General features: G+C 46.2%; 1 protein-coding gene across 1 annotated transcript; it reads left to right on the forward strand.

Moving 5' to 3' along the window:
- The first annotated feature begins 205 nt into the window (after positions 1-205).
- On the forward strand, positions 206-24,938 carry LOC121530776 (shootin-1). The gene is made up of 17 exons (XM_041836010.1): positions 206-490; positions 1,785-1,845; positions 5,941-6,035; positions 6,316-6,478; positions 6,935-7,032; positions 10,406-10,487; positions 11,362-11,456; positions 18,060-18,206; positions 20,169-20,322; positions 20,510-20,669; positions 20,778-20,851; positions 21,019-21,131; positions 21,276-21,290; positions 21,802-21,867; positions 22,017-22,152; positions 23,483-23,798; positions 24,198-24,938. Exons 1-17 carry the CDS (start codon positions 413-415, stop codon positions 24,370-24,372), a joined length of 2,028 nt encoding a protein of 675 aa, XP_041691944.1. The 5' UTR covers positions 206-412; the 3' UTR covers positions 24,373-24,938.
- Positions 24,939-25,745: the final 807 nt, after the last annotated feature.

Genomic DNA, 25,745 nt, shown 5'->3' on the forward strand with positions numbered 1-25,745 from the left:
TCTGCAGAGAGATGGGCAATTATCATTATTATTATAATAATAATTGTGTTACATTTAGCAGTGAAGACATTGAATGAAACGTTTAGCCTAATTACAATGCACAATCAATCTGAAGGGGTGGAGCGTTCATGCTCATCAGCAAATGTGGCCGAATACGACATGAGGATGCATACGCAATAAACCGTGAATAGGGGAGCGAAGGGAGGGGGGGACCCGGGCAGGCGCTGCTATCAGCGAAAGGATCCAGTGTGCCGGAACAGAAGGAGCAGTCTTCTCCATCCCCTATAGATATAAAATGATCTTTCTCTCTAAGACGTATCAGCGGACTTGCCAGTAGCCTAGTAATTTTTTAGTTCTATAATACGATATCATACAGTCCACGATATTAGATTAGTAATCGGCGGGGGTTATAATGCTACCGTCTTCATCATCGGGGCTGGTGCAGATGGAAGGATGTGGGACGGAGGCGAGAGATACCCAGAAAATGCAGGTAATGGATGCTCTTCTGTTACATGTATTTTAGACCTTTGTCAATGATTACAGAAGTAACATAGTAGACATAACGAGGTCAAGGTTACATGTTTTATTTTCCCCCTGCACATTATTCTTAGGCGTAGATAGGCTATGCTGCGAGAAATCAAAGGGCCGACCCCTCCCAAAATCTCGCTATTGCCATTGATAGGAAAGCCCGGTGTCGTCGAGATTTTGGCAGTTAAACTAATAATGATTGGATCTCAGTTGAACAAACCAGATTAGAGGTTTGGTTATTTGGTGCATCGTATTAGATTGTATATGTCATTTTGACACCTTTTTTATTTCAGTACTACCTAATTTGTTGTTTCTAGAAATGCAATAATCTATTCACTATAAATCTATGCACACATACATTTATTACATTAGGCCTTGACTAAAAGGTCCCACCAAGTAGCCCTATTTCTTAAACCTTTGCATATTTTTAAATATCTATAAAGAAAATGTTATTTCAAGCATGATTACACAGTGGGCCTATTTAAAACAGTGGTGCTACTACTGTTTATTTATTTTTAATCTGTAGCAGAAAGTGGGTGAAACTGGGACAATAGGCTAATCAAGGCCATTTCTGATCAGAACGTCCCTGGCAGAGCTAGGGGCCTTGCAGAAATACACAGATGTTAGGGAAGAGCTTCCTTTGGCTGTTATAGAATAATTGGTAAGGAAATCTAGGTCTATCCTGCCTTAACGGATAATGACCCAATATAGGCCACATACTACCTATTGAATGTACTCTGAATTGTAGAAGTACCATTGTTTTCCATCTACACTATTACCAATATCTCAGAGGAACTCCGTATACTCTGACCACCCATTACTAAGTGGCATATATAAACCATGTAGAAGCCTCTCCCTTGTCTGTCCAACAAACTGAAACTATAGCGAGATATTCCTACAGCAGATCACAGGAGTCCCATGTGGCTCAGTTGGTAGAGCACAGCGCTTGCAACGCCAGGGTTGTGTGTTCAATTCCCATGGCGGGACCAGTATGAAAATGTATGCACTCACTACTGTAAGTTGCTCTGGATAACAGTGTCTGCTAAATGACTAAAATGTTTTTTGGAACAGTGTGTTGACAGAAGGAAAGTCTCATGGTCTAGTGAGTCCAGTACCCTACAACAATGAAGGACCAAGGATTACTGTAATCAATTAACTACACTTAAATGGATTGTGCATGGAGATCTATTTGTGTTAGTTTATTTGTGACCTGCATATGATTGTAGAACGTGACCCCATTCATTCCTGTTCCTCAGTGCAAGAGACTGACTGAAGAGAGAGATGAAGCAGAGAGCCAGCTGAAACACATCAAGAGAGGTGAGTCCCAGAGAGTGACACACAGACATTTTACACTAGTGTTACAAACATGACCCTTCTTCACACCTCTCTACACACCCCTCTGGTGATGACAGCTTCTCCAAGCTGGCTCCTAAAGGGGTGTGTTTAAGAAGGTATCCCAGTTTCCATGACTACTCAGAGCCTCAGCCAACCATAGTCATGGATTTGTGTATTGGTGACCCTGCCCAGTTCTTCCTAGCAACATGTAATAACATACTACAGTAGCTCCATTAACAATTGATTTGGTAAGGAACGAGGTTACAGGGTTGAGTGCTGGAGCGCTGACAGACTGCCTGATATCATTATGCGAGGTAAGAAAGACAATAATCATTCAACATTCACAGCTACAGTATACTGTAGGTTTAAAGTTCAGTGTAACATTAGCATGACAAGGTTGTTGTCGTCCTACTTACTCACAGCTTTCAGCTAGCTGTCTTTGGGAATGTTGAATTATAGGATACGTCATCAGCATTTTGTTCAAATGGTTGGCTGGATCAATACAAGTCAAGTTCCTGAAATGCTTCTGCTTGACACTTTTGTAGGATAGGTGAATCATGCTAGTGTTTACCTTTTGAAGTGCAGCGTCAAATCATTTTGCAGTTCTTACATGACCTCATCAAGTTAGACGTGTGTCTCTCTCCTCAACCAAGCTGGAGCCAATTCTGCTGACCAGTTTCAGCTTCACAGACGGACGGTCTTTAAACAGAGAAATAACCTATTTTGTTTGCTGGCCTTTAACCTAAACGATAGATAATTAAAGAAAGGTTGCCCTGAATTGTGACTGTAGACTCCTAGACACCATAGGAGTCTTCAGCCAGGGCAAAAATAAAGAATGTGTTATTAGGCCTCCTTTAGCTCAGTTGGTAGAGCATGGCGCTTGCAAACGCCAGGGTTGTGGGTTCGATTCCCATGGGGGGGGCCAGTATGAAAAATGTATGCACTCACTAAACTGTAAGTCGCTCTGCATAAGAGCGTCTCCTAGCTGACTAAACATGTAATAATGACCAGGTCTTATTATAATCGGTGGACTGTGTCTCTCCTCTGTCCCCTGCTGTGGTTGTCATTCATTCATCTCTCTGGGGAGGAACACAGACACCACGCCAACACCTCATGTTATTTCACTGCATTATTCAAATCCTCAGTTATGAATGATTCATTACTAGAGAATGAGAGGGGCTACTCCTGTGTTCTATTGTGGCCCTTCACTCAGAGTGATACTGTATATTTTATAGCTACATTATACTCAAGTCAATATAGGGAAATAAGCTTTTAAAATATAATTTCAAGTTGACTTGCACTTAATATTAGTAACTACAATGTATCATACAATTACCATTGGCTATATAATCTCTGAAGATGAAGATAGCTTATTTTCTATAATGCTGAAATCCTGAAATGATAAGACTATAGCTATTTGCTTTGCTAGGACCAAAAGATGGCTGATTACATTCAAACAACAATAATACTTCCAAGACCTCATCGCTGACAAACAAGCAGACTCAGGCCTGCAGCGTTGATACTGTACTTCTTTGACGCAGTGAGCCAGCGAGCCAGCATGACGCTGCAAATGTCCCTGCTGATTGGCCTAGCTTAGCTCCTCTCCCTCCTGACAGCGGTAAATGCTTGGTCTCTGTTGGGGAAACAGAAAGCAGGCTTATATTTCCCCTACAATACAGTGACTAGGATAAGATTCTGCTGCCTCTGTAGAGGAATTCTGAGTAAGTCTCTGCCTGCGTCCCAAATTACACCCTATTCCCAGGGCCCTGATCAAATGTAGTGCACTATGTAGGGAATAGGGTGTCATTCTCTGGTCAAAAGTAGTGCACTATGTAGGGAATAGGGTGCCATTCTCTGGTCAAAAGTAGTGCACTATGTAGGGAATAGGGTGCCATTCTCTGGTCAAAAGTAGTGCACTATGTAGGGAATAGGGTGCCATTTGGGACGCAAACACTGACTTCCTCGGAGCTCCTCTACAGAGAACGACACCATGTTAAAGGCAGGTTTTTGGGGACAGCATTCAGCTCATGGAGCATTTAAGCGTAGAGTAGTTATTGACCTAGAATCTCTACAACAAGACAGACACACAGCCCTCCAGCTCTGCTCTTTCACTAGTCTCATTACAGAAAATACTGTACATGTGGAGATCCACTATCCAGGGAGTCCGAGAGGACTAGTTTAACTGTGGGGCAGCTATAGAGATCAGCCTGTCATCATGTGTGTGTGTGAACTGCAGACCTTTCCTACTGCTCCCAAGCGTGATAACAAGCACAATCACCTATCCCCTTTCCCAGAATTCTCACTGACTCATGCATGCTCAGTGTCAGACACCAGGGTTAGGATTGACCTACTTCTTTATAAACATGGTGTAATCAAGCTGTGGATAATATGCAGAGGCATGTGTGTTCAGAAGGCGTTAAAGCAAATGAATGAATAAGCATTAAAAAAAATTATATTGCGTTAAGATTTTGTGTTTTTGCAACGGAACAATATAGCACATGAATAAACACAGTGGATGCTTCGGCAGAACACAGAGGACAGGAGGAGTTTAGCAGACTAGGCTGTTGTACCCCTAGTTGGATGGGTGTCACGGTGAAACAGATGAAACCAGATTCTCCCTTGAGGGGCCAGTTTGGAGGCTAGAGGTACTGTAGTAGTATACACACTATATACTAAGATGTGTAGGGAGCATTTCAATAGTTAACCAATGATGGCCATCTTGGGTGTTCTGGGTGTGCCAATAGGTAATGAGTATGTGCATATGGGAGAATGATTGCACCTCTTTTCCTGACAACAGCAGCACCCAATCTAATTTGTTAGCGAAAAATTCTAAGATCATTTAAAGTACTGTAGCCTATGTTTTGCAACAGAAATACTGGCACAAATTCAGGATAAGCTTACATTTTCAATGGAACCACATGGGCCTTAGTTAATCTGATTTGGAGTATTTAGTAGCTAGAGGAAATACTAATGAATTCCAATGAAAAAAGAGCCGGAGCCTTCCTGGTCTCCAATGCAACATGATCTGGCTCCATCAGCATGTCACATGGACCCTGCTACTGTTCTGTCTGTCGCCAGAGTGGAACTGAATATCTCAATAAGGAGAAGGAGAAATAGAGTGAAACTGAATATCTCAATAGGGAGAAGGAGAAATAGAGTGGAACTGAATATCTCAATAAGGAGAAGGAGAAATAGAGTGAAACTGAATATCTCAATAGGGAGAAGGAGAAATAGAGTGAAACTGAATATCTCAATAGGGAGAAGGAGAAATAGAGTGAAACTGAATAGCTCAATAAGGAGAAGGAGAAATAGAGTGAAACTGAATATCTCAATAGGGAGAAGGAGAAATAGAGTGAAACTGAATAGCTCAATAATTCAGTCATTCATTCATTTATTCAGTCATTCATTCAGTCATTCATTCATTTATTCAGTCATTCATTTATTCAGTCAGTCATTCATTCAGTCATTCAGTCATTCATTCAGTCATTCAGTCATTCATTCATTTATTCATTCATTCAGTCATTCATTCAGTCAGTCATTCATTTAGTCAGTCATTCTTTCAGTCATTCATTCATTCAGTCATTCATCCATTTATTCAGTCAGTCATTCATTCAGTCATTCATTCATTTGTTTATTCTGTCATTAATTAATTCATTCAGTCATTAATTAATTCAGTTATTCATTCATTTATTCATCAGTCAGTCATTCATTCATTTATTCAGTCAGTCATTCAGTAATTCATTCAGTCATTCATTCATTTATTCAGTCATTCATTCATTCATTTATTCCGTCAGTCATTCGGTCAGTCATTCATTCATTTATTCAGTCAGTCATTCGTTCAGTCAGTCAGTCATTCATTAATTCATTCATTTATTCAGTCAGTCATTCATTCATTTAGTCATTCAGTCATTCATTCAGTCATTCATTCATTTATTCAGTCATTCACCCATTCATTCTTTCATTCATTCATTCATTCATTCATTCATTCATTTATTCAGTCAGTCAGTCATTCATTCTTTAAAATATGAGTCAAATCATACCATAAAACAATAAAACTACCTGTTTTTTGTATTCCAGTTTCCCAAATGGTGATCGAGGAGGTGAGCGTCCTACAGACTCAGCTGGAGATAGAGAAATCCTGCAGAGAGAATGCTGAGGCCCTTGCCACCAAGGTAAGAGCCTGACACTGCTTGACTTAGTAGTTAACACCCTGGGCCCTGCCAGGTGGAGGTGATTCAAATCAATGTTGGTCATTTTTACATGCTTGTGTGCATAATGTTTATTTCCATAAGCCTCTGATGTGTAGGTTACAGTACATACATATCTTACAATATTACAAACAGACAACATGCTAAATCAGTGTATGTTGCTGTGTGCTATTGGCCTCTGTTGTCAGCTTTATACCATCTGTCTTTATCACATATAATCCAGTGTGTGTTGTTTGTCCCCCAGTTGAACAGTGAGAACAGGAAGCTGAAGTATCTGAGCCTGTCGTCTCGACCCTGTCTGGATGAGATGCTGCCTAGCATTACAGACTGCATTCCTCTGGAAGAGGAGACAGACATACAGGACACCAGCCCTGACCCGTACAGCCAGTACCAACAGCAGGTTAAAGGTAGCTACCAGACCCATACACAGACAGTACCAGGTAGCTATCAGACCCGTACACAGACAGTACCAGGTAGCTACCAGACCCGTACACAGACAGTACCAGGTAGCTATCAGACCCGTACACAGACAGTACCAGGTAGCTACCAGACCCGTACACAGACAGACACACAGGACACCAGCCCTGACCCGTACAGCCAGTACCAACAGCAGGTCAACGCTATATCAAATCCTTTGTCTTGACAGGGTTATGGACTGACTGCAATGAAATGATGTTGTTCCTGTACAGCATATTAAGATTCACCTTTCTGTTGTTTTTTTCTAATGGTCTTTCTAGTAGCAAGATAAAACATGTTAAAATGTCCAAATGTTAGAGTAATAGAGCTATATGTCAGAATATTAGAAGTAGCGAAGAGATGTCATCACGTAGTGTCACACAGGAAACCTCTTTATTCCGCTCCAGAGCTCCAGGAGACAGTGAGCAGTCTGCTGGAGGAGAAGAAGAGGCTTGCCTGTCAGCTTCAGGAGCAGCAGAGACAGGTTGAAGAGCTAACAGCCCTGGTGAGTACCAACTACCAGGCCTGGTAATCAGTAACTCACAGGAGGACTGTCTGTTTTGGGTGGGATTCTGAGGGCTGGCGAGAGGACTTGTGTTATATTATGTAAGCATGAATGCAGAATATCTGTCTAGTTTTTTCATAGTTTTGATATGTACACTGATCAAAAATATAAACGACTTACTGTTCATATAAAGAAATCAGTCAACTGAAATACAGTGGGGGAAAAAAAGTATTTAGTCAGCCACCAATTGTGCAAGTTCTCCCACTTAAAAAGATGAGAGAGGCCTGTAATTTTCATCATAGGTACACGTCAACTATGACAGACAAAATGAGAGAAAAAAAATCCAGAAAATCACATTGTAGGATTTTTAATGAATTTATTTGCAAATTATGGTGGAAAATAAGTATTTGGTCAATAACAAAAGTTTCTCAATACTTTGTTATATACAGTGGGGGAAAACAGTATTTAGTCAGCCACCAATTGTGCAAGTTCTCCCACTTAAAAAGATGAGAGAGGCCTGCAATTTTCATCATAGGTACACATCAACTATGACAGACAAATTGAGAAAAGAAAATCCAGAAAATCACATTGTAGGATTTTTTATGAATTTATTTGCAAATTATGGTGGAAAATAAGTATTTGGTCACCTACAAACAAGCAAGATTTCTGGCTCTCACAGACCTGTAACTTCTTCTTTAAGAGGCTCCTCTGTCCTCCACTCGTTACCTGTATTAATGGCACCTGTTTGAACTTGTTATCAGTATAAAATACACCTGTCCACAACCTCAAACAGTCACACTCCAAACTCCACTATGGCCAAGACCAAAGAGCTGTCAAAGGACACCAGAAACAAAATTGTAGACCTGCACCAGGCTGGGAAGACTGAATCTGCAATAGGTAAGCAGCTTGGTTTGAAGAAATCAACTGTGGGAGCAATTATTAGGAAATGGAAGACATACAAGACCACTGATAATCTCCCTCGATCTGGGGCTCCACGCAAGATCTCACCCCGTGGGGTCAAAATGATCACAAGAACGGTGAGCAAAAATCCCAGAACCACACGGGGGGACCTAGTGAATGACCTGCAGAGAGCTGGGACCAAAGTAACAAAGCCTACCATCAGTAACACACTACGCAGCCAGGGACTCAAATCCTGCAGTGCCAGACGTGTCCCCCTGCTTAAGCCAGTGCCCGTCTGAAGTTTGCTAGAGTGCATTTGGATGATCCAGAAGAGGATTGGGAGAATGTCATATGGTCAGATGAAACCAAAATATAACTTTTTGGTAAAAACTCAACTCGTCGTGTTTGGAGGAAAAAGAATGCTGAGTTGCATCCAAAGAACACCATACCTACTGTGAAGCATGGGGGTGGAAACATCATGCTTTGGGGCTGTTTTTCTGCGAAGGGACCAGGACGACTGATCCGTGTAAAGGAAAGAATGAATGGGGCCATGTATCATGAGATTTTGAGTGAAAACCTCCTTCCATCAGCAAGGGCATTGAAGATGAAACGTGGCTGGGTCTTTCAGCATGACAATGATCCCAAACACACCGCCCGGGCAACGAAGGAGTGGCTTTGTAAGAAGCATTTCAAGGTCCTGGAGTGGCCTAGCCAGTCTCCAGATCTCAATCCCATAGAAAATCTTTGGAGGGAGTTGAAAGTCCGTGTTGCCCAGCGACAGCCCCAAAACATCACTGCTCTAGAGGAGAACTGCATGGAGGAATGGGCCAAAATACCAGCAACAGTGTGTGAAAACCTTGTGAAGACTTACAGAAAACGTTTGACCTGTGTCATTGCCAACAAAGGGTATATAACAAAGTATTGAGAAACTTTTGTTATTGACCAAATACTTATTTTCCACCATAATTTGCAAATAAATTCATTAAAAATCCTACAATGTGATTTTCTGGGAAAAAAATTCTCATTTTGTCTGTCATGGTTGACGTGTACCTATGATGAAAATTACAGGCCTCTCTCATCTTTTTAAGTGGGAGAACTTGCACAATTGGTGGCTGACTAAATACTTTTTTTCCCCACTGTACCCTTTGTTGGCAATGACACAGGTCAAACGTTTTCTGTAAGTCTTCACAAGGTTTTCACACACTGTTGCTGGTATTTTGGCCTATTCCTCCATGCAGATCCATGTATATTCATTAGGCCTTAATCTATGGATTTCACATGACTGGGAATACAGATATGCATCTGTTGGTCACAGATACCTTTAAAAAAAGGTAGGGGAGTGCATCATAAAACCAGTCAGTATCTGGTGTGACCACCATTTTGCCTCATGCAGCGCGACACATCTCCTTCGCATAGAGTTGACTGGGCTGTTGATTGTGGCCTGTGGAATGTTGTCCCACGTCGCTGTGCGACGTTGCTGGATATTGGCAGGAACTGGAACACGCTGTCGTACACGTCGATCCAGAGCATCCCAAACATGCCCAATGGGTGACATGTCTGGTGAGTATGCAGGCCATTGAAGACCTGGGACATTTTCAGCTTCCAGAAATTGTGTACAGATCCTTGCGACATGGGGCTGTGCATTATCATGCTGAAACATGAGGTGATGGTGGCGGATGAATGGCACGACAATGGGCCTCAGGATCTCATCACGGTATCTCTGTGCATTCAAATTGCCATCGATAAAATGCAATTCTGTTCGTTGTTCATAGCTTATTCTGACAGTTTGTGCAGAAATCCTTCGGTTGTGCAAACTCACAGTTTCATCAGCTGTCGGGGTGGCTCGTCTCAGACCATCCCGCAGGTGACGAAGCCGGATGTGGAGGTCCTGGGCTGGCATGATTACACAAGGTCTGTGGTTATGAGGCCGGTTGGATGTACTGCCAAATTCTCTAAAACGACGTTGGAGGCAGCTTATGGCAGAGAAATTAACATTGAAATATCTGGCAACAGCTCTGGTGGACATTCCTGCAGTCAGGATGCTAATTGCACGCTCCCTCAACTTGAGACATCTGTGGCATTGTGTTGTGTGACAAAACTGCACATTTTAGAGTTGGCCTTTTATTGTCCCCAGCACAAGGAGCACCTGTGTAATGATCATGCTGTTTAATCAGCTTCTTGATATGCCACACCTGTCAGGTGGATGGATTATCTTGGCAAAGTAGAAATGCTCACTAACAGGGATGTAAACTAATTTGTGCACAAAATCTGAGAGAAATAAGCTTTATGTGCGTATGGACAATTTCTGGGATGTATTATTTCAGCACATGAAACATGGGACCAACACTTTACATGTTGCGTTTCTATTTTTTGTTCAGTGTAATTATATTCTCAGTCACGTTGAAGCACCATAAAACCTTGGCTGTTTATGTTTTACCAGCCTTTCACCTCTGTTCTAAATGTTTTTTTGTAGGCTGAGAAGGAGCAGGCTGAAATGAAGGAGCTTCGCAAAACCATCGAGCAGCAAAGCAAGATCATCAAGAGGTTCAATAGAGGTGATTTACATGACAGTCTACCCACTACCCACTGTGTTCATATCAATAGAGGTGAGTTACATGACAGTCTACCCACTACCCACTGTGCTCATATCAATAGAGGTGAGTTACATGACAGTCTACCCACTACCCACTGTGTTCATATCAATAGAGGTGAGTTACATGACAGTCTACCCACTACCCACTGTGTTCATATCAATAGAGGTGAGTTACATGACAGTCTACCCACTACCCACTGTGTTCATATCAATAGAGGTGAGTTACATGACAGTCTACCCACTACCCACTGTGTTCATATGTTTCTGGTTGGCTACTGTTCATCATATGTACTGCAGAATGTATAGACCAGGGGAAAATGGTACAGGAGTCATCGGGACAGTTACATTTATACCAGTAGTACTGTATATAGAGAGATGCGTCTGTGAGGTGCTGCCACCAGGGCTATACTAATCTCATGTCATCTGTCTATGAGGTAATACATGTGGGTGTGTGTGGCTGGCTGTGCATCTGGCAGCTGGCTGTCTTCCCGGAAAGACCCTCCCTCCCAACCCACATGAACACACACACACACAGAGACACACACACCCTGCTCACCCTCCTTAATCATCTGTCGAGGGCATGCTACTGCTCCACAATATTCCCTTCAGAGACATCATCATGGTAGAGAGGGGGCTGCACCACAGATGCCCCTCTTCTTTCTCCACTGCTGTTACTGTATTACAGTGGTCTGTAAACAGGTTTGGGCTTTCAATTAGACCATCCTCCCTGACCATCTCTCTCTCTCTCTCTCTCTCTTCATCTCTCTCTCATCTCCATCTCTCTCTCTCTCTCTCTCTCCATCTCTCTCTCTCCATCTCTCTCTCTCTCTCTTCAGTGTCTGTGATGGCTACTACAGAGTATGAGGAGATGAAGGAGCAGCTGGATTTGGAGCAGAGCCTGAGGGTGAAGGCTGAGACGTATGCCCACGAGGTAGACAGACAGACAGGCAGACAGACAGGCAGGCAGGGGAAGACTCATATCAGACATGATGACTGGGATAATGGCAGTGTACTGTATGAAGTCTTAAAGCACCATGTTAATTAATCACTTGTACAAATGTTTGTTGTCATTCTCTAAGTGTGATAGCTAACATCTCCAAATGTTCTCTGAGAATATGGTTGTCAGGGGTGCTGAAGGTGGGTGTGGTGAATGAATCAAGCGCAGGAGGCAGAGGTACAGTCCAAAAGACTTTAGTGCAATATCCACAAGAGAAAAGCACATAATAGCCCGAAGGCGAAAATCACGGCGCACACAGGCGTCAAATAAACGGTGCACAAACAAACCTCTCCAAAACACTGGAGGGAGGAACAAAGCTCCAACACGAAAACAGAATGGGCAATCACACACAAACACAGACACACACCAACGAGAACTAAATAGAACACTAACGAGGACTAACTAGACACAGGTGTACAACATCAAGACAAAACCAAACGAACATGAAACATAGATCGGTGGCAGCTAGTACTCCGGGGACGACGACCGCCGAAGCCTGCCCGAACCAGGAGGAGGAGCAGCCTCGGCCGAAACCGTGACAGTACCCCCCCCTTGACGCGCGGCTCCAGCCGTGCGCCGACCCCGGCCTCGGGGACGACGCGGAGCAGGGCGCGCGGGATGGTCCCGGTGGAACTCCGACAGGAGAGATGGGTCTAGGATGTCCCTCCGCGGCACCCAGCACCGCTCCTCCGGATCCGTACCCCTCCCACTCCACGAGATACTGGAGACCCCCCATCCGGCGTCTGGAGTCCAAGATGGACCGAACGGTGTACGCCGGAGCCCCCTCGATGTCCAATGGGGGCGGAGGAGTCTCTCCTATCTCATTGTCCTGGAGTGGACCAGCTACCACCGGCCTGAGAAGAGACACATGGAACGAGGGGTTAATATTCTTATATTCAACAGGTAGATGTAACTTATAACACACCCTCGTTCAATCTTCTCAGGACTTTAAAGGGCCCCACAAACCGCCGACCCAGCTTCCGGCAGGGCAGGCGGAGGGGTAGGTTTCTGGTAGAGAGCCAGACTCGATCTCCGGGTGCGTACACCGGCCCCTCACTGCGGTGGAGATCGGCGCTCGCCTTGTGACGAAGGCGGCCCGCTGCAGGTGGACGTGGGCAGCGTTCCACGTCTCTTCCGAGCGCCTCATCCAATCATCCACCGCAGGGGCCCTCGATCTGGCTCTGCTGCCACGGTGCCAGAACCGGCTGGTAACCTAATACACATTGGAAAGGGGTTAGGTTGGTAGAGGAGTGGCGGAGAGAGTTCTGGGCCATCTCGGCCCAGGGAATGTAACGCGCCCACTCCTCAGGCCGGTCCTGGCAATACGACCTCAGAAACCTACCCACATCCTGGTTGACACGTTCTACCTGCCCGTTACTCTCCGGGTGGTACCCCGAGGTAAGGCTAACCGAGACCCCCAAACGCTCCATAAACGCTCTCCACACCCGGGAGGTAAACTGGGGGCCTCGATCAGACACTATATCCTCGGGGACCCCGTAATGCCGGAAGACGTGGGTAAATAGGGCCTCAGCGGTCTGTAGGGCAGTAGGAAGACCCGACATAGGGAGAAGACGACAGGCCTTAGAGAACCGGTCCACAACGACCAGGATGGTGGTATTCCCCTGAGAGAGGGGAAGGTCTGTTACAAAATCCACCGAGAGGTGGGACCATGGTCGTTGTGGAACGGGTAGGGGCTGTAACTTACCCCTGGGCAGATGTCGGGCGCCTTACACTGGGCGCACACCGAGCAGGAGGAGACGTAAACCCTCACATCCCTAGCCAAAGTAGGCCACCAGTATTTAGTGCTAAGGCAATGCACTTTCCGGCCAATATCCGGATGTCCAGAGGAGGGTGACGTGTGAGCCCAGTAAATGAGTCGATCCCGAATCTCGAGCGGAGCATCCTCCGACCCTCAGGACATTGTGGAGGGCTGGGGTCGAGTGCACGCACGCTCGCTCGATCTCGGCATCGACCTCCCACACCACCGGTGCCACAAGGCAAGACTCCGGTAGTATGGGAGTAGGCTCAACGGACCTCTCCCTCCGTGTCATACCGCCGGGACAGTGCATCTGCCTTACCATTCTGGGACCCAGGGATGTACGTGATTTTAAATACGAACCTGGTGAGAAACATACTCCATCGAGCCTGGCGAGGGTTCAGTCTCCTCGCTGCCCGGATGTACTCCAGGTTCCGATGGTCAGTCAAAATGAGGAAAGGGTGTTGAGCCCCCTCAAGCCAATGCCTCCACACCTTAAGGGCTTGAACTACAGCTAACAGCTCCCTGTCCCCAACGTCATAGTTACGCTCCGCCGGGCTGAGCTTTTTGGAGTAAAAAGCACAGGGGCGGAGTTTAGGTGGCGAGCCGGACCGTTGAGAGAGAACGGCCCCTATACCAGCCTCAGACGCGTCCACCTCAACCTGAAAGGGAATTGTGGGATCCGGATGCGCCAGCACCGGAGCCGACGTAAACAGGTCCTTCAGTCTCCTAAAGGCCCTGTCCGCATCAGCTGACCACTGCAGGCGCACCGGACCCCCTTTCAGAAGGGACGTGATGGGAGCTGCCACCTGTCCAAAACCCCGGATAAACCTCCGGTAGTAATTCGCAAAGCCCAAGAACTGCTGCACCTCTTTTACAGTGGTTGGAGTTTGCCAATTACGCACAGCGGACACACGATCCACCTCCATTCTCACCTCTGACGCGGACAACCGATACCCCAAAAAGGAGACCGACTCCTGGAAAAACAGACATTTCTCTGCCTTGACATATAGGTCGTGCTCCAACAGCCTCCTCAATACACGTCGCACCAGGGTTACATGCTCGGCTCGGGTAGACGAGTACACCAGAATATCATCAATGTACACGACCACCCCTTGTCCCTGCATATCCCGGAAAATGTCGTCTACGAAGGATTGGAAGACTGATGGAGCATTCATCAACCCATATGGCATGACAAGATACTCGAAATGACCTGACGTGGTACTAAACGCTGTTTTCCATTCATCGCCCTCCCTAATGCGCACCAAGTTATACGCGCTCCTGAGATCCAATTTTGTGAAAAGCCGCGCTCCATGCAATGACTCCGTCATGGTCGCAATCAGAGGGAGTGGATAACTGTATTTCACAGTAATCTGATTGAGACCACGGTAATCAATGCACGGGCGCAACCCTCCATCTTTCTTTTTCACAAAAAAGAAACTCGAAGAGGCGGGGGAAGTGGAAGGCCGAATGTATCCCTGTCTCAAAGATTCGGCTATGTACGTCTCCATAGCTTTTCTCTCCTCTTGAGACAAAGGATACACATGGCTCCGTGGGAGCGCTGCTCCTGCCTGGAGATCAATCGCACAATCCCCCTGTCTATGGGGAGGCAACTGCGTCGCCCTAGTCTTGCTAAACACGAGAGCTAAATCCCCATATTCAGGCGGAATGTGCAGTGTGGGCACTTGGTTTGGACTTTCCACCGAAGTCGCCCCCATGGAAACACCCAGACATCGCCCCTTACACTGAGCAGACCACCCATCGAGAGCCCTCTGTTGCCACGAAATAGCAGGGTTATGGGTGCTTAACCAGGGAATTCCCAGCACCACTGGGTACGCAGGAGAGTCGATCAGATACAGCTGTATAGTCTCTTCATGACCCCCCTGCGCACACATCCTAAGTGGCGCTGTGACCTCCCTGATCAACCCCGACCCCAACGGGCGGCTATCTAAGGCATGAACGGGAAAAGGTTTGTCAACAGGTAGGAGAGGGATCCCTAACTCTAAACAAAACTTTCGATCAACAAAATTCCCAGCTGCGCCTGAATCTACTAGCGCCTTATGCTGGGAATGAGGTGCGACCTGTGGAAAACCAACAGGTATACAAAAGTGCGCAACAGAAAGCTCTGGGTAAGTGGGGCGTCTACTCACCTGGGAGGCCCCCCCAGTGCGTGGCCTGTTGTCTTCTCCCCGGAGAACCCTCCCCAGCACCTGGCCGCAGTGTGCCCTCCACGACCGCACTTGGTGCAGGAGACAGGCCCCCTCGGGCTCTTCCTCCTCCGTTCTCTAGCGCCGGCACCCCCGAGCTCCATAGGGCTCGGCTCGGAGGTGCCGGAGGGCGGAATGGACGGACCCCCCTCGGGACGTCCACGGTGGCCAGCAGGGTGTCTAAACGGATGGACATATCGACCAACTGGTCGAAAGTCAGATGGGTATCCCTGCAGGCCAACTCCCGTTGAACGTCCTCCCGGAGGCTACACCGAAAATGGTCGATGAGAGCCCGTTCATTCCACCCTGCATCCGCCGCTAGAGTCCGGTACTCCAAAGCAAACGCCTGTGCGCTCCTCCTCCCCTGTCTTAAGTGGACTAGCCGCCAGAGGTGTGGACTCGAGTCATGTGACTTGGACTCGAGTCAGACTCGAGTCATGAATTTGATGACTTCAGACTCGACTCGACAAAATGTACAAAGACTTGCAACTCGACTTGGACTTTAACATCAATGACTCGTGACTTGACTTGGACTTGCGCCTTATGACTCGAGAAGACTTGCTACAAGGACTTGTAATGACTTGCAAAGGCTTGCTAAGAGGACTTGAAATGACTCGAAACTAAAATGTAGGACTTTGGACTCGACTTGAGACTTGATGGCTTTGACTTTTGACTCGACTTGGGACTTGCCTCATCTTTGACTCGACTTGACTCGGGACTCGAGGGCAAAGACTTGAGACTTACTTGTGACTTGCATAACAATGACTTTGTCCCACCTCTGCTAGCCGCTCCCCCGCCGCTTTGCCCTCAGGTGGATGGTCAAACACGGCCTTGAAGCGGCGGGAGAACTCGGCGTAGGAGATGGTGTTGGCGTCCATCTTCCTCCACTCAGCGTTAGCCCACTCCAACGCCTTACCGGTGAGACAGGAGATGAGGGCGGAAACGCTCTCGTGTCCCGAGGGCGCCGGGTGTACGGTGGCAAGGTAGAGTTCCACTTGTAACAGGAACCCCTGACACCCGGCAGCGGTGCCGTCGTATGCCCTCGGGAGCGAGAGCCGAATCCCACTGGGTTCCGGTAGTTGGACGTGCGGGCTGACCGATGGTGATGGTGCGGTAGGTGGGGGTGTGGGTACCCCGCTGGTCTCCCCATCTATGGAGGGTGTTCATCACTCGGTCCAGGGCGTGCCCGATTTGGTTGATACGATCCTCCTGACCACGAAGGCGCTCCTCCATGATCTGAGTGGGTACGGGTGCTCCTGCTGATTCCATAAGATGGTGTGTGATTCTGTCAGGGGTGCTGAAGGTGGGTGTGGTGAATGAATCAAGCGCAGGAGGCAGAGGTACAGTCCAAAAGACTTTAGTGCAATATCCACAAGAGAAAAGCACATAATAGCCCGAAGGCGAAAATCACGGCGCACACAGGCGTCAAATAAACGGCGCACAAACATGTGCAAACAAACCTCTCCAAAACACTGGAGGGAGGAACAAAGCTCCAACACGAAAACAGAATGGGCAATCACACACAAACACAGACACACACAACGAGAACTAAATAGAACACTAACGAGGACTAACTAGACACAGGTGTACAACATCAAGACAAAACCAAACGAACATGAAACATAGATCGGTGGCAGCTAGTACTCCGGGGACGACGACCGCCGAAGCCTGCCCGAACCAGGAGGAGGAGCAGCCTCGGCCGAAACCGTGACAATGGTATTTTATTACCTTCATTGTTATTTATTACTAATGTTCAAATTAGTCTTAAATAAACAATTACCTATATTCTCACTTCTAATTAATTATTAATAATAATTTTGTGTTGAGGAATGGTGCGTATAGATTTTCCTGAATGCATGTTTACTGACCTCCAATAGCAGAAACCCTCCAGATCTGGTCCTAGTCTGGGGACTGGCAGCAGCAGCAATACTAGTCCTAGTCTGGGGACTGACAGCAGCACTAGTCCTGGTCTGGGGACTGAGCATCAGCACTAGTCCTGGTCTGGGGACTGAGCAGCAGCACTAGACCTGGTCTGGGGACTGACAGCAGCACTAGTCCTGGTCTAGGGACTGAGCAGCAGCACTAGTCCTGGTCTGGGGACTGAGCAGCAGCACTAGTCCTGGTCTGGGGACTGAGCAGCAGCACTAGTCCTGGTCTGGGGACTGAGCAGCAGAAGCACAGACTCAGCACTGCTTTGAAGGACACACATATGCTTGGGGGAACCACAGCCACAGTAGTTGGGTGTACTGTTATCTGTTACGCTGCTTGGCCTGAGGCTGGAGAGGGAGTCGGGGTTCTCTGGAGAATGCAGGCTGTGGTTATTGTAGACCATTTAGATAAAAACAATGCCTGCTTACTTACTGCTTCATGCTACAGTCTAATGCTTCCATATCCTGCTTCATGCTACAGTCTAATGCTTCCATATCTGGAGAACCTGGGTCTTGTGTTTTAAAACACCTGATCGTTCCCTCAGTCCCTCCTCTGCTTCCCTCCTTTTCTCTTTCCTTCCTTCCCTCCTTCATTAATTCTCTCATCCTTCCTTCCCTCCTTCATTCCTTCTCTCCCCTCCGACAGATGTTGGTGAAGCAGAAAGAGGCTAACAGACAGAGTATGATCCTGCTGCAGAACGCTGACCCCAGCCTTCAGCTCATCAAGGCTCTGGAGGACGTGGCTAATGTTACCAAGACTCTGGAGCATGAGAGACTGCTGCATCACCAGAAGGTAGGTAGATAGATAGATATACAGTATATATCTAATGTTACCAAGCCTGTGGAGCAGGAGAGACTTGGGTGGGTGGGTGGGTAGGTAGGTGGGTGGGTGGGTGGGTGGGTGGGTGGGTGGGTGGGTGGGTAGGTAGGTAGGTAGGTAGGTAGGTGTGTGTGTGTGTGGGTGGGTGGGTGGGTGGGTGGTAGGTAGGTAGGTAGGTAGGTAGGTGGGTAGATAGGTGGGTAGATCTGACTACCTCACAAGACTACTATGGTTATAGGTAGCATCACCAGAAGGTAGGCCTCACAGTCCCAGTGTGACTGCTAGATAGATACAGTATATATATCTGTGGTCTGACTACCCTCACTGGTTTACCACGCAGCAGCTACTGGGCTCCAGCTGTGGCCAAACCTGCGAAGTCATCACCTCTCAGATCTCCACCCCCAGTACCCACAACACATGACAAGGGGCTGTGATGGGCGTTTGTTTAAAGCTGTCCAGCCCACAGGATTCCTCCCTAATTAAACTGGCAGTGGTTTGGTTTGTCCTGAATCAAGTGATCATAAGTTACCATCTTCCCCTCTGACAGTATATTATATTTTCCTACAGAAAAGACAGACAGACAGACAGACAGACAGACAGCAGGCTACATTACAGACAGACAGACAGACAGACAGATCTAGCTTCTGTAACTGATCTTTCTGAGTACCATGTAGACAAGCTGATCATTCTTAGGACCAGGGAGACAATCTGATCCCACTATTTCTACTCCCTGCTCTCTGCCAGACTGCTGAGGCTGTCTGTTTTAGTGTGCCGCAGAGCTTTGCTCCAAAATGCCCATCCTTGGCAAGGGAGAGGAGAGGGTGTGTTGTTTCAGAAGAACAAGGAGGATACAACAGGAGGGCTTCAGTCAAATCAATATGTTTAATCACAAGGGCCTTCTCTTACACAGCACTTCACAACGTTGTAGAGTGAACATTAACACACTCCTATATGGTCTTGCCTTGTGGTGCTTGGAATTTAGAGACCAAAACATATATACTGAACAAACATTTGACCACAACATGCAACAAATTCAAAGATTTACTGAGTTACTGTTCATATAAGGAAATCAGTCAATTGAAATAAATTAATTAGGCCCTAATCTATGGATTTCACATTATTGGGCAGGGGTGCAGCCATGGGTGGGCCTTGGAGGGCCTAGGCCCACCCACTTGGCAGCCAACCCCACCCACTGGGGAGCCAGGCCAAGCCATTCAGAATTTGTTTTTTTCCCCACAAAGGGTTTTATTACAGACAGAAACAATCCTCAACCCCCGCTGGTCTGGCGTGGTTACACGTGGTGTGCGGTTGTGAGGCCGGTTGGACGTACTGCCAAATTCTCTAAAACGACGTTGGAGGCAGCTTATGGTATAGAAATGAACACTCAATTCTCTGGCAACAACTCTGGTGGACATTCCTGCAGTCAGCATGCCAATTGCACGTTCCCTCAAAACTTCAGACATCTGTGGCATTGTGTTGTGTGACAAAACTGCACATTTTAGAGTGGCCTTTTATTGTCCCCAGCACAAGGTGCCCCTGTGTAATGATCATGCTGTTTAATCAGCTTCTTGATATGCCACACCTGTCAGGTGGATGGATTATCTTGGCAAAGAAGAAATGCTCACTAACAGGGATGTAAACTAATTTGTGCACAATATTTGAGAGAAATAAGCTTTTTGTGCATATGGCAAATTTCTGGGATTTTTTATTTCAGCACATGAAACATGGGACCAATACTTTACATGTTGCGTTTATATTTTTGATCAGTGTAGTTTCAGCAAGGCAAAGAGCAGAATTGCTCGTCTTGATCACATAATGAGTAGACCTTCGGGGTGCAAGGTGATTTTATAAATCAGTGATTCTGCGCAGTCCAACTGAACTATAGTAAATCTGGATCTCAAACACACTGGGTGGTCTCCATCCATCTCCATGTAGGTGAAGGCTCTGGAGACTGAGCTACAGGAGGACACGTTGAAACAGCAGACAGCAGAGCTGCAGAGCCAGCTGGAACTGATAGAGGAAGAGAAGAGAGAGACAGAGGGACGTCTGCAGGACGTAGAGAAGAAGAACTGTGACCTGGAGAAAAGAGGTGAGGAGAACACCTACAGGCTGTCAGTCACATCACACCGTGGGTAACCACAGCTTATATTCCTATTGCTCTTTGAAAGAATACGTCTCCAGCAGGTACCAGTAGAATAGATAGTTGTCCATCTTCTCATGTTAAAATGACTGGTGACCCAGGCTTCATGTAACACACCTGTCTTTTATATCTTTAGTGCAAGAGCTGCTGCAGGTCCAGAAGAACACTGTGCCCTCACCAGGCCCTGAACCAGGGACCGCCCCACCCCCCGCCCCTGTTCCCCAGCCCCCTCCACCCCCACCACCACCCCCTCCCCCTCCTCCACCCCCTCCCCCATCGCGATGCAACCCCCTCAGGTAAGACTGTAGGCTATTATTATGTTGTGTACAGGCTTGCATGCAGAGCTCCAACCACCAATCTGTCTAATCATACTGAGTTTAATTTATACTCTCTTCATTCAATAGCTCACTGATTGCAATCATGAGGAAATCATCCAAGGGTTCAAAGGGGGCATCCCCGAAGTTGGAGCAAGCTCCTGGTAGGTTTGAAACCACTGAGAATCAAATCTGCACCTGCCAGAATAATATAGAACATCGAGGATATGATTTAAATACTCATTCATAATTGAGGAATTTCTTATTTTAAAATCACACATCTTTACAATATTATCCATGTAACCCTTATGTCTCTCTCCTTGTCCTGTAGATGGAGGTGCAGAAGGAGGTACAGATGACGTCAAAGTGAAGGCAGTGAATGAGATGATGGAGAGGATTAAACATGGAGTGGTTCTGAGGCCTGTCAAGGGAGGAGACACTAAGGTGAGAAGGTCAACAGTTCATGTTTTGTTTAATAATTGTTTTGGAAAAATTTTGGAAATAAAGACTCTACTTAATGTCCTCCGACTGATTACTCCCCTTTTTCTCCACCCATCTTTCTCTAATCGACTGACCGTCTCCCCAAAGAGAGTTGCCGTAAAAGTGAGTATATTTACTTTTACATCGATTGTGTGACAGTCTCTCTGGATCCTAAAATCACACAAAAAACCGACATGCTAACCCCCACATCGCAAGGATAATCCACATCATATGGTACTAGAGTGAAATGGATTATAGTAGTTCTGTTATTAATCTCTTACTTAAACCAGTCTTCAGTTTGGCTTTTGGCATGGGCTCTTTCTCTTTGTGTAACATTGGTCCATGGATTACCTCACAATGTAGACTGACAGAGACCACATGCCTGCTGCTTTCATTTCATTTAGATTATATTGATTGACAAAATCACCATGACAACTTGCAGGCTCCGAGGGGCTTTGAGGAGAAAATCAATAAAATGGCCTCCAGCTCTCTAATATAGACCAGCTATGTGATAAACGCTAACACCAGCTGCCAGCCAGGCCCGATGTGTGTGTGTGTGAGCACATAAGAAAATGCGTGTTATGTCCTGTTTATTAACTTAGTTGATGTAGTAATACATTCTCTTAACCCCTAGAAACCTCTAGTAATTGAAGAAAAGCTGCCACAGGAGAGTGCCATGGAAGAACTGAAAGGCATTCTGGTATGTTATTTCTTTTTAGTTTATTGGCCTTATTATAAGAAATAATAAAACGCTCATATATGCTTTTAAGAAATGATTAAACCTATATTCTATATAATTCTATCTGTTACCAACGGTAAAGCATGTTGTCTGTGTTTCTGGACCCCCAGGAGACGGTGAAGATGAGTCCCAGTCGGGGGTCTCAGGAGTCGGTCCCGTCCCCCTCAGGGAAGAGCCCTGTCAGCAGTGAGCTGGAGGTCATCCTTAGGAGGAGACGTAAACAGGCCTGCGACTCTGGAGACGGAGGTAACAACACCATTCGTTTTGTTTGTTTCTTTAATTCTCCTAAAATGGGTATATACACAGACGATTTGAGTGGTTTGCTGAAAAAGAGATGCACATTCCAGCCTTGACTATTCTCCATATCCCCACCAGAGGGCTCAATACATCCTGCCATGATCACATGCATGCAGTACTCTAACCATTCAACTATAGGCCAGGGCATGCATGATCTGTCACTATTTATTAGTGGTGAGCCACATTCACGATGTTGTGAATTCAATAACAATTATGCAGTGCAGTCTTTGTAACCAGTTCTTAGAATACCAACAATGTGTTATCTTTGCCTTTGAATATGTCCAGGGACAACCGAGTGTACTGACCCTATGGTTAGATGTTAGGCCTACAGTGTACTGACCCTATGGTTAGATGTTAGGCCTACAGTGTAGTGACCCTATGGTTAGATGTTAGGCCTACAGTGTAGTGACCCTATGGTTAGATGTTAGGCCTACAGTGTACTGACCCTATGGTTAGATGTTAGGCCTACAGTGTACTGACCCTATGGTTAGATGTTAGGCCTACAGTGTAGTGACCCTATGGTTAGATGTTAGGCCTACAGTGTAGTGACCCTATGGTTAGATGTTAGGCCTACAGTGTCCTGACCCTATGGTTAGATGTTAGGCCTACAGTGTAGTGACCCTATGGTTAGATGTTAGGCCTACAGTGTAGTGACCCTATGGTTAGATGTTAGGCCTACAGTGTCCTGACCCTATGGTTAGATGTTAGGCCTACAGTGTAGTGACCCTATGGTTAGATGTTAGGCCTACAGTGTACTGACCCTGTTGTTAGATGTTAGACCTACAGTGTACTGACCCTATGGTTAGATGTTAGACCTACAGTGTAGTGACCCTATGGTTAGATGTTAGGCCTACAGTGTACTGACCCTATGGTTAGATGTTAGGCCTACAGTGTACTGACCCTATGGTTAGATGTTAGGCCTACAGTGTACTGACCCTATGGTTAGATGTTAGGCCTACAGTGTCCTGACCCTATGGTTAGATGTTAGGCCTACAGTGTAGTGACCCTATGGTTAGATGTTAGGCCTACAGTGTACTGACCCTATTGTTAGATGTTAGACCTACAGTGTACTGACCCTATGGTTAGATGTTAGGCCTACAGTGTGGTTGGTAAAAACTTGCATCACTGTTTACTTTGTGAAATGCCAGTCAAACATCTGATTGTTAATGCTCCTAGATCATATAGTAATCTACTGGAGATAATAACCCACAGAGAGAGAATGGACATGCTGTTCTCTTACATCATGTCCCTACTAACCCCCTTTGTCTCGCTCCCTCAGATGAGAGCAGGGACGGACAAATAAGCAAGGTGTCCTCCTCTGACAGCCTGAATGGGAGGCACAGCCAGAGCTCCCACAGCTCCGACAGCTCAGGCAAAGAGCCAGATGGGCCTGTAGGGCCAGGGCCTGGGCAGAGCCCCAGAGAGCCAGCCTCCCCCAGCGGAAGGGGCCCCGGCCCAGCTGTAGCAGCCAGGCACAGGTCAGACTCTGTCCAAGAGCCCCAAGCAGGGTCCTGGCAGGACAGGAGGCACCGTACTTCTTTGTCTGAGAAAGAGGCCTACTCCGAGGTGCCGGTCACCAATAGATGCATTGTCAGGTAATGTACCATCTATTATGGTGACCATCCTCATGTCAATTATTTCAGCTAAATTGGCCCACATATGATAGGCACAACTACGAAATATCTCTGGTTTGAATACCCGAGCCGACAAGGTGAAAAACCTGTCGATGTGCCCTTGAGCATGCCACTTAACCCTAATTTGCTGCAGGGGCGCCGTACTACTATGGCTGACCCTGTAAAACAACACATTTCACTGCACCTATCTGGTGTGTAACAATAAAACATATTTTTGGTATTTTTTACTGTAAGAATAAAAGGGGGTAATTGCTTATTTTCAAACAAAAGGATTCTTTAAAATACTTTGTTGGTGCAGAACACATGTATGAAAATGTCAAGGACTTTTGAAGGAGGACTCACCTTTGTGTGTTCCAACAGTGGGGAGGAGCCTGAGAAGCAGAAGCCTGAGAAATGGGCACCACAGTCCAACGGAGTCAGCCACCCTAACCCTAGGCTGAGTGTGGAGTCGGACACGCATGCCTCACTCTCTCCAAGCGTTTCCGCAGTGCCCAACCCACTCAACGGGAACGGGAGCACGGATGCAGAGTGTTGAAGGTCGGCTCCAGAGGTCCCTGGCAACCAGGATTAAGGCTGAGGAAAGCTGCACAATTTGCACAGAATCTCAGTTATCTGCCGTTAGAGACACTTAATTAAAAAAAGCTTTAGGTTATTTTATTTGATGCACAAACGATCTCGATCTGATGTGGCTTCGCGTCATCATCTGATGGAATGCACTGTTTTAGAATCCAACCTTTTTTATTCGTTTCTCTATCTCCCTGACCCTGTTATAGTGAACAGGAATTTAATGATACTTCTAATCTACAGTATAGCACAAACTCATTTGATGCTAGTTCTGCTTCTTCCTTACTCTTCCTGAATCTAAAGAAGACACTATCCTACTACCGTAAGACTTTCAGTAAAGTTACTGTTTACTGTATGCAGCAGAAGCACCACCTAAACATCGATAAAGAACTATGTTTACCATCTGGGTCATCATTAGCAAATAGAATAAAGATATTGCACATTATGAAGGCACTTTTGCTATTTCAAACTGGAGCTCTGTTTCAGTTTGTGAACTATCTTTAATGTGTAATCAATGCAACTACAGCGTAGGGACGCAAATTTTACATTTTACATTTTAGTCATTTAGCAGACGCTCTTATCCAGAGCGACTTACAGTTAGTGAATACATATTTTTTTTATACTGGCCCCCCGTGGGAATCGAACCCACAACACTGGCGTTGCAAACGCCATGCTCTATCAACTGAGCTACATCCCTGCCGGCCATTCCCTCCCCTACCCTGGACGACGCTGGGCCAATTGTGCGCCGCCCATGAGTCTCCCGGTCGCGGCCGGCTGCGACAGAGCCTGGATTCGAACCAGGATCTCTAGTGGCACAGTTTGCACTGCGATGCAGTGCCTTAGACCACTGCGCCACTCAGGAGTGCAAATGAAAGCCATGCACATGTTTCAATCAAAGTAGCCTACCATCCTTGAGGAATTAGGTGCTCGTGTACTCAGTCTACCTCGTATTAGACACACTTGCCTCTTGACTATCCTAAATTGTATTTAAAGGGAAAAACATGATATATTATCATCTTCGTGCAATGGCACAACATGTGTAAAGGTCCTCCACCTACATTCCCAAGCTGTATAAGGTGCTTTGTTCATATTTGCTGGGATACTCCCATTGTTTCATTACTGCTGTAACCTGGATTTCGTCCTATGTGCATTCCCCACCTCTATTATGTTAGTAGGTAATGCTTTCAGATATCTAGTACAACTTAAAACAACTCGATTACAGAGTATACAAACTTAACTGATACAGCAACTTAATCTAAGAAATAAATACATTTGAAGGCTCATAGGACATTTACTCTCACACCCGTCATGACATTGTAAATGCTTCTTAAAAACATAGAAACA

The sequence above is a fragment of the Coregonus clupeaformis genome, chromosome 2, assembly GCF_020615455.1.
Source record: "Coregonus clupeaformis isolate EN_2021a chromosome 2, ASM2061545v1, whole genome shotgun sequence".
Classification (NCBI taxonomy): domain Eukaryota; kingdom Metazoa; phylum Chordata; class Actinopteri; order Salmoniformes; family Salmonidae; genus Coregonus; species Coregonus clupeaformis.